Raw genomic sequence first — 10,336 nt, forward strand, 5'->3', positions numbered from 1 at the left:
AAAGCAAGGTAAAACTATTAGCAAATAAATAGAAGCTAGCATGAAAAAAAATACAAAAAGCGAAAGCGCACGAAGATAATAAATTGTTAATTTAGCCGCACATTTCTAGCTTAGACCTGAAACTATGAACTATGCTAACTTTTTAAATATTTTGCGAAAGTGGTACATTCAATACTCTAAGGTAATCTTGTGAGTCGTGGTGCCAGTTTTGTAGCCCATATTTTGATGCCTAGGTTCCAGAAAGTAGAATCTACGACTTATTTATCTCATGTTTTGCACCACAGCAAAAGAACATTGTTCAATGATTTTCTTTGATTTGATGAAATACCACCTCTTGCTGGTCTATTCTTTCTACCGTGGAAAACTCAATGTGCGAGCACTGTCAAAAGGCGGTGTGAAGGCATAGTGAGTGGTTGCCCGCGGTTATTACTGGCTGCAATGTCGTGTTCGCAAATGTTTAATACACGACTAATTTTACTTCAACTTATTGATCTTGTCATACCTGCGGCATTTTAATACACTCTTTTACCATGCCCGCCAACAGCTTGGAGAATCGGAAGCAAGAAATGAAAGGGAGTCGGCACCAATGGAGCTCGACGGTGACGAATACATCACATTCCGCATCGAAATGGCTTCGCACACTGAAACAGGGGCACTCATTCAAGAGAACGGCGAAAAGGAGCTTAAGTTCAACGCCTAATCGAGATCTGTGCGCCTTTTGACTAGTTCTTCGTAATATTACCAGTATCAATAGCAATTGCAACTGCATAAAATTGGTACTGTGTTCACCGTGTCCGAGTGTCTGCTTCAATAGACTCGTGAACAAGCTCCAAGCTCCGGTCACAGCGGCAATATCCACAGTTCAATAAACGCGAGAACCCTGTGGGATCCGAGTGGAGCATTAACCAGCACCTAACGGTTGACTGCATAGAATGTTGATTTCCCGGGTGAAGAAATACTGGCCGTGAAATGTGCTCCGAACAGTGTCGGTAAAGACTCAGCGCGTATGCGCCAACTGTTGGCTGTCATTAAATTATACTAAAAAATGTACACTCGTCCCCTTATCACCCGCATGCGCGATCCAGTGCGCTGGTCTCGAGCAGACCGGCATCATGCACTTCCGGCTTCGGGCAGTCAAACCGCCGCTGGAGCAATTTATGGCACGTGGGGACGACAATAGCCTTCGATCCGGTGAGGTGATCTGCTATGTATGTATGTACAGTCTTTGTCAAAAGTAACCAGGCCGCATGGATTGTTTCTAGCTCGTACAGTAGAGCCCTTACAGCTTCCCTGAAGCTGAAATGGTCGTTAAAGGTAAGGACTAAGGGTCTTCTTACCTTCCAGCACCTTTTGATCATTAGGAAATCCACAACGGCTCCACTATACAAGCTAGAAGCAAACCATGCAGCCTGGTTACTTTTGAAAAGGACTGTATGTACGTACATGCACATGCATGCATGCATGCAAATGTGTATGTATGTATGTATGTATGTATGTATGTATGCATGTATGCATGCATGTGCGTATGTATGCATGTATGTATGTATGTATGTGCGCATGTATGTATGTATGTATGTATGTATGTATGTATGTATGTATGTATGTATGTATGTATGTATGTATGTATGTATGTATGTATGTATGTATGTATGTATGTATGTATGTATGTATGTATGTATGTATGTATGTATGTATGTATGTATGTATGTATGTATGTATGTATGTATGTATGTATGTATGTATGTATGTATGTATGTATGTATGTATGTATGTATGTATGTAGACTGTAGATTAGACTGCGTGATTTGCGAAACAATTACTCCAAACTTAAAGATGTACTTTTACATATACTTAATGGGTGTTTCAAGACAGGAGAAATACCATCAGGTCTGAAGATCTCATTACTACGACCCATCTACAAGTCGGGAAAAAAGACAGATAAAACAAATTACAGACCAATTGCCATACTACCAGTCATTAGCATCCTGATGGAAAAAATTGTGCACCAATATATGACATGTTTTTGTGAGAAGTATTCTTGTTTGAGTACTACACAGTATGGTTTCCGTCGTAATATTGGTGCGGTTGAGCTTCTCGAAGATTGCTGTGATTTTATCAATGGTAACTTGGATGTTAATCAATGTGTTTTTGGATTGTTTTTGGATTTATCGAAAGCATTCGATACCGTGGAGCACTCTGTTTTGTTAAGTAAGTTGGAAAGTATTGGATTCCGTGGTCCATACCAACAATTTTTTGCAAGTTACCTGTCACAGCGTAAGCAAGTAGTGAAAATTAAAGAATCATTTAGTGCTTTTTCTGATATTCAGTACGGTGTTCCACAAGGTTCTGTTTTGGGACCCTTTTTGTTTAATATTTATGTAAATGATATGTTTAACCTTACATTAAATGCAAAATTATTTCAGTATGCTGATGATACAGCTTTAGTGATATCCCATGAATCTAGCCCACTCGCACTGAAATTCCTTCAGTACGATATCAATAAAATAGTAGACTGGCTATCTGGAAATCAAATATACATCAACAAAAAGAAAACTGTGTTAATATGTTTCAGAAATCCGCACAAGAATGTTGATCTTACCCAGTCGGTTCTACTGCATGGTAGCAACTGTGCCAATTGCGAATGTTCGCCACTACCCTACTCGAGCAGTGTTAAATATCTTGGCCTATATCTTGATTCCAACATGTGTTGGTCTTCCCAAATTCACTATTTATTAAAACGACTCCGTGCTCTTTCTGTCCAGCTTTATCGTATAAAATACACTACACCTATAAACTTGCGTCAGACTGTATATAGATCTTTAGGAGAATCTATCCTTAGATACGGCGTTTCAGTGTATGGTTCTTGTGCACCTTGTAAGATTAAGAAGGTAGATAGTTTCCTGTGCAGAATCTCCACTAATTTATTGTATGGCACTGCTCACGAGAAGTCCGACCATAACACCAGAATGGCTAAAGCAGGAGTTATTCCTCTGCATGACTTGTACTTACAGGTGGTAGTTCTCAGAAATTACTTTTCAGCACAGTTTAAACAGCCAGATAAAAAACCAGAGTCACTTAGGCATATAGCGCGTTATAAAGTTCCCAGGGTTTACACACATTATGGTAAAAGGACACGACAGTTCTATATACCCTACCATTTTAATAAACTACCTGCTCAGGTGTTTGGTTGTGATTCGTTGACGGCTGTGAAATCTGGACTGCAAGCGTGGTTTGAAAGTTTCAAAGAAAGGAAATACTGAGTTGCTTTGTAATTTCTATCTTGTTTTTCAATTTGTGTTTCATTTATTAACTGTAGATTTTCTTTGCTTTACATAATTCTCAATCGCTAAATTTGTTGACTGAACTATATGTAATAGTTCGACTTTGTGTTATTGCTTTTTTTTTCTTCTTTGCTTTTTGCTTTTTGCTATTGCTTTTTTTTCTTCTTTCTTCTTCTTCTTTTTCTTCTTTATGGATTGTAAAGTGTGCACTTTCAGAATTTTGTATTCACCGCATGCTGTTGTGACTGCCGTGGCCCGCCCACAAGCGCTTGCGCTTCTGCGGGCACACGCTATGTACTGTGTATATATATCTTGCAATAAAATTCCTGTATGTATGTATGTATGTATGTATGTATGTATGTATGCTGGTGTGTGTGTGTGTTTGTGTGCGCGCGCCACCATGCTCTTTTTCTTTACAGTTCTCTAAACCAATCAATCAGAGATGGCGGTGATATCTACAAATTCGACATATTTTTTGCTCAGAACAAAATCTATTCCCTTTAGTTCTGACCAATTTTTAATCCTGAACATGTGTCCTTACGTCACCGCACTGCTTTTGATCAGCGGATCTTCAGAAAGCTCTCGTCAACAGCAGATTCATTCACATTACATTAGTTATCTAAACCCCACGGCCTGAGGGAGAGTGACTGTGTCTGTATCGACCTCAGGATGTATACTGCCACATTATAATAAATTATGTTTCAGTGTTACTATGAATTTACTGCACACTGCGCATGCGTTATCTTGGTCAAATTTCTCTTAGTAGCTTCGCATTTTAAGACACCATGCTCTCGCTTTAAAGAATAAGGTGATACATCTTCAGTTACCAAAGAATAATTCGTTCTTGCTTCGTCATTTTCATTTTCTATACAGGTCTAAAGTATGCTTTTTTTTTCATCGAAATAATCCAGTTTTTACCCGCTGCCATTTGTAAAAAAAACCTGCTGCTTCAATCTCTTTATTTCTCCGTACTGGTTTCCTGCACACTTACTTGTTGGTTTTTTGATCCTTTTCCACCACTGCGAGTCAATGCCCCTTATGTGGAAGTACTTAGTACCCTAGCTGCCCACCTGTTATCGTTCAGTTTCCACAAGCGTTCATCATAGAACGTTTATTCGGAGTTTCCTGCGCTTAAAATGATGTCCAGCCTATGTACCGCTGTATTGTCTCGTTTGTTCTTTTGCCGCGGGCGCCTAGTGTTAACATTCCAACAGCTTTCTGATTTATTCAGTGCAGATCCTAAACAAGACACTGCTATGCCGCATTTAACTATTTTCGAATGCCCAGACTGATAATTTAGCAAAGGCTTTTCCGACCGCTGTAGGAACGACCAACAAACATGATTCACCTTTTTCTCTAATATAATATCCAAGAATTGCAGCTGATTTTCTTCCGGTAATTCAAAAGTAAATTTCAGACCAAACCCGCAGTTTTCAAAAGTCATTAAAATGTCATCCACCTGTGCCTTGAACTCATGGGATTCAACAAAAACAAGATAATCGTCTACATACCGGAAGATTTGTTTTACACGGTTGTCTAAGTTAACTTTAATGCACCTATCCGCATAGGAAAGAAAGATATTACTAAGTACTGGAGCCACTTTTGAGCCAATGCACACCCCTGTTTTTTGAACATATAGCCTGCCTTCCCATTCAACAAATGTGGATTTGAGATAAAATGACACAAGCTCCAAAAACGAGCCCACAGAAACACCACACTTTGAAATGAATGCTTCTTCATCATTATCCTCTACTATACATTTCTTAACACACTGGAGGAGCCTATCATGTGGCAATGAATAGAATAAATCCTGCACATCAATACTAAACATATCACACCCACCAGGATTATTTAGTTTCAGATATTGCACAACCGCCATGGAATTAGATATCATCACGATATCATCACGCAATTAGATTCATTGCCACATGATAGGCTCCTCCAGTGTGTTAAGAAATGTATAGTAGAGGATAATAATGAAGAAGCATTCATTTCAAAGTGTGGTGTTTCTGTGGGCTCGTTTTTGGAGCTTGTGTCATTTTATCTCAAATCCACATTTGTTGAATGGGAAGGCATATGTTGAATATGTTCAAAAAACAGGGGTGTGCATTGGCTCAAAAGTGGCTCCAGTACTTAGTAATATCTTTCTTTCCTATGCGGATAGGTGCATTAAAGTTAACTTAGACAACCGTGTAAAACAAATCTTCCGGTATGTAGACGATTATCTTGTTTTTGTTGAATCCCATGACTTCAAGGCACAGGTGAATGACATTTTAATGACTTTTGAAAACTGCGGGTTTGGTCTGAAATTTACTTTTGAATTACCGGAAGAAAATCAGCTGCAATTCTTGGATATTACATTGGAGAAAAAGGTGAATCATGTTTGTTGGTCGTTCCTACAGCGGTCGGAAAAGCCTTTGCTAAATTATCAGTCTGGGCATTCGAAAATAGTTAAATCTGATTTATTCCTAAGCCCGATTGAACTTCCTCCCTGAGGCATAAAACTGCATTGCCAAAAGTAAGCTCCGACACAATGTTTCCTTTCCAAATATCTATCAGTACTGCTTACCCGTTGTGCCCCCACAATACGTACTCTAGATTTCATTACCGCAGTATCTCTTTGCCCTTGCGCCCTAGTTGTCTTTTCGTGGTTTTCCATGTACAACTGTTCGTCGTTTGCGCCTACCGCAAGATATTTGTATTCTGCCGCTCTGGATATTTCATGGCCTTGTATTCTAAGCATCTGAAAGTTGAACCGTTGAATATCATCAAAACTTTACTTAACTGGGTTCAAAGTATAGTCTCAGGCATCTCCTTCGTTTTCATGAGCATTAAACAGAATGTAAATTCCCTGGCCATGAGCTAGTAGCAAAAATCTTCAAGTATACATTAAACCCAGGAGTCTCCGCTCTATGACCCTCCCGCCCAAGTTGTACGAAAAATTATTACCTAGGTTAATGTCTTGTAACCTTATTTCTACATTAATTATATAAATCACGAACTGTGGTGGTGAAGAACAACCCCGCCCTAGTCCTGTTTCTGCCTCGACATCTGTAACCCTTCTTATTCCTTTCCATGCCTTTTCAAGTTCATTACCACGGTGGATTTACTTTACATATTCTACAACATCATTACAGATGCCTTCGTCTTTGAGTATTCTCCAAAGGAGCTCTCAATTCTCCTTGTTGTACACGCTGCTTTATGTCCTGAAAATGGCTAAATACGGAGGCCTGTTTTCCGCCCTAGCTATTTCCCTACATTTGGTAAGCGAGAAGAAGAAATCATCTATCTACCTACCGCTTCTGAGTCTGTTGTGAAGTTCTACCAGTTTCTTACTGATTTCTATTAATATTTGCATTTCTAATTTATCTGCCTACATTGCTAGCCTGTATGTAACCGAAGTTGTCGTAATTACTCTGAAGAATTAAATGTTTGTTCATTCTCCGTTTTCTTTGTAGACCAAATTCATTGTACTTTGTCACCAGTTGTCCGGAATTTCCTTATTTGTTGTCAGCTTTCAGTGACTTCCACCTTTACTCGCTGTTGGAAGTCAAGTTCATTAAATAGCTTAATCTGTATTTTGTCCATTCCTGCGGTTCTGTATTTATAAATATTTCCCTCTGCCTATTTCAAGTCAAGCTTCTTTGCATCTAAACGTCTTTCCGTTATGCTGTCCTGTGCAGTATCTCTAGTCTGGGAGACTACGTTAACATCATCACTAAACGATGAAGTGATAAGTAATCTCCTTCACATCATCCCTAAAGGATTAAGTGATAACTGATCTCTTTCACAGCGCCTTCCCCCTCTAAACAGCTTTCCACAGCATCTTGAATCAGTTCCTGCTTCCTTTCCTCCTATTTCAGTTGCTATTTTTTCCCTCCAACCGTCTGGAAACTGACGAGGAGGCGCGGTTCCTGCGGCACCATGTGAGCGGGAGCCCAAACGATACGCCAGTGCGCGGGGTCGCCGGTGTAGACGCTGTTTTGGAGAATGAGGGAAATGAGGCAGCTTACGCCGCCTCCCGCGCGCTCTCTCACCGGACATTCCCCTCCGACCCCGACGATCAGGAACTTGAATTCACTCCCGCTTACTCCCTCAAAGACATTGTTTTACTTTATCAATCTCGCCACAGTATTTATCCCCGCCCGTGTAAAGGTCTCTCAAAGGCGGAGGAGCGGCTTCTGCTTCGCCTCTATACTAATACTTTTCTGTGCCCGGCAGCTCTCAAACACTTCGACCCTTCTTTCTCGGGCAGCTGTCCGCACTGTGAGGAGAAGTCTTCGGACATCTACCACATGGTGTGGGCCTGCCCCTCCAACACTGCTATCCCCCTCACCCCAACCCAACCCGGGAGACTGGGAGGCGACCCTGCTCGGCTGCTCTGACCTGCAAGCCCAACGGGCCTTGGTCGCGCGAGCCCGGGCGGCGGCCGACGCCACTGGGGTCCCGAACTAGGGACCTCCACCTAGTATTTGTAAGGGCTGGCCCCCTCTGGGTCAGCTCATGCATAACCTCCTGTAGTATATCTGCACATAAATATTTTCCACCACCACCATCCTGTGGCACTGTCACACCATGTTCTTTGTCGTCAGGGAGGGCAGGCTGGCGATGCCAGCTCTGTTGTATTAACCAGTGTCCTTTTGTCTGTAATGAGTGGGGTGTTTCTGCCGAGGGTCTGTTGTTGGGATGGGGGAATGCATTGGAAATAGGTCCCCTCCCCCTCTTTCTTACAGATTAAGGTTTAATTTACCTTGTAGCATGTTTTTATGGTATTGTTACTTGTTGTATAAGGGTGGACGTCGTCGGCCTGCCCGCGTTTGGCTGGAATAGCCGAATCTCTCTATGTTAAATATTTTCTGTTTCTGTTTCTTCTGTCTGTTTCTTCAAATAAATCTTTTTTTCTGTACATTCATTCGCCAAAGAGACGTCATGTATGAACAGTGTTGTATATACCTGCCTGTTTGTTCAAATAAACTTCTCTAATTGTATTTTTTCTCTATTTCGTCTTGAGAAAGCTGCGCCGTCTTTGCTTTTGTGTTTTCTAGAAGTCACCTGTGGTTGTTCGATAGCTTCCTTAATTACTCCGTCAGCCTTGCCAGTGGTTTGGCACTTCTACTAATTTCATTTTCGTGCCAGGAAGTCGTTCTAACTGATCATAAGTTTTCCACATAGTTTTCCTCTACCACTTCCTCGACGCGTGGTTATTCCTCTTTTGATCAGGTATCCCATCTGCAGAACAATACGTTTATGATCACTTCCCAAACCATACTTCCTCTCTCCCATACAGAGGTTTTTCAGTTAATCGAAATTAGGAGGGTGTATAAATTTCTAGGAGGAGGAATGGGGCGTTGCTCTGGGTAGACAAGAAGCGGTAGTCATTTTTAAGTTTTATTTGTGTCATTGTTGTTTCGCGTAGGACTAGAGACGTTTATGACTCCAACACACATAACAATGATTGCGAAGTTACTTCACTTTATTCAAAAATTACAGTAATATTTGAAAGCAGGCAAAACCAAAGATCAAGGATTATCTTAAATGTGTTGAGAAACTACGCGGCACATCAGACTACTAGCATGAAACCTTTAAAAAAGTAGCTTTTCAACACAGTTCGCGTAACGCAGACGAGGAAAACGCTGCAAAACACGTTCGCCTGTACACGTGCGCGAAAGTTGTTTTCCGCAGCTTTGGTCTCAGCCATGACATTATTTATGACACTGACACATTTCGATATGAATTTACGGCTGCTACATGCAACAATTGGTTGAGTATGTGCAAATGCAGCCACTGCATGCATATCGGCCATTCACTGAATAGCTAAACTAGTTGCAGAAATATAAACCTAGAGAGTATCTACGCCCTTACGAGTAATAAAAAACCTAGACCATCGCAAAAATATGTGCGCATTCTCAACAACATTTCGAGCAGTTGCATCCACCTTGGCTTCTTGCTATAAGAATCCCACTACACTCTCGACAAAATTGATAAAAAAATTGCTGACGATTGCGTTATTTCAGAATGCGAAATTTTAGCACAGCTCATCGGCTAGTTTAGCTTTTCGATGGATTGAGGCAAGTAATTTTTTAGCTTTTCGATAGATTGAGGCAAAGAATTCGAGCAAGACATGTATGTACAATTACAGACACCTTGATATTTTTCACATATATTCGTTCTTCAAGAATAACTTCACGAGCAGTTCTTGATTGTCATGAAGGAAGCTTTGTGGTCGAAGAAATAGATGGATATATGCTCAACCTGCCGCTCGAATGCCTGGTTCTCAAAGATGAAGTCTGTGCAAGTATTTCGCGAGGTTGTCACAACCGTGGGAGGCGTCACGAGCGAGAGGAACGGGATGGTCTCCCGCATAAGTGGTACGAAATTCCTGTTTGTCTTTATACGTACTACCGGGGACAAAAGCGGTATACTCCACGCGGCGGGAGCCGCAGCAAAAGAAAACTAGAGTTACTGTACACGCTACCAAAGGTAGCAGAGCTGCGCGTCTTTTTTCAAAACGCCGCTCGCGACTCCATTGGTAGAGCGCCATCACGTGGTGTCCAAGCAACCGTGTACTGCGGAGAAGGCGACGCTCGGGATGCTTTCTGCAATTCCCGGCGCCGCCGCTGCAGCGTACTGGATTGACAAGCGGCCAAGTTCGAAGCGTATCCACTATCGAACCGCTGTTAACGTTCGCTGCTTTTCACGTGTGTAGCTCTCAAGCGGATTTTTTTTCTTTTGCTAAAAGTTGCATTGTTTCTTTTTTTACCGAAAGCAGGCTGGACTTGCGGCTCTGTGCTTTTTTTGTGTACGCTGCTTAAACGCTAAAATAGAGTTCTGCGTTGCGTATTTATCCCTGTTGGCATAAAACCCGAATGGAAACAATTTTTAAGCGAGCGAAAACATGTTTAGGCATCTTGATTGTTTACTTCAGATGCTGACGTTCATCCAGTTTCGAGTGAACTGTATTCTGGTTTTTATACTGTTCTTTAGTTCCGGCTCAAAACTTTTTGTAGGAGTTTCGGATTTAGTAAAGGGGACTATAAACAGGTTCTTTAACGTAG

At 41.3% G+C, this 10,336-nt stretch overlaps 1 protein-coding gene across 1 annotated transcript in view; it reads left to right on the top strand.

Moving 5' to 3' along the window:
- LOC149347128 (putative sodium-dependent multivitamin transporter) overlaps nucleotides 1–700 on the top strand; it is a 58,984-nt gene extending 58,284 nt beyond the window's left edge. Inside the window, exon 17 of the mRNA XM_089541497.1 lies at nucleotides 545–700. Coding sequence (XP_089397623.1) covers nucleotides 545–700 — 156 coding nt within the window. The remainder of the gene's footprint in view (nucleotides 1–544) is intronic.
- The last annotated feature ends 9,636 nt before the right edge of the window (nucleotides 701–10,336 follow it).

The sequence above is a fragment of the Amblyomma mixtum genome, chromosome 4 (genome assembly GCF_055824585.1).
Source record: "Amblyomma mixtum isolate Tamu chromosome 4, ASM5582458v1, whole genome shotgun sequence".
Classification (NCBI taxonomy): domain Eukaryota; kingdom Metazoa; phylum Arthropoda; class Arachnida; order Ixodida; family Ixodidae; genus Amblyomma; species Amblyomma mixtum.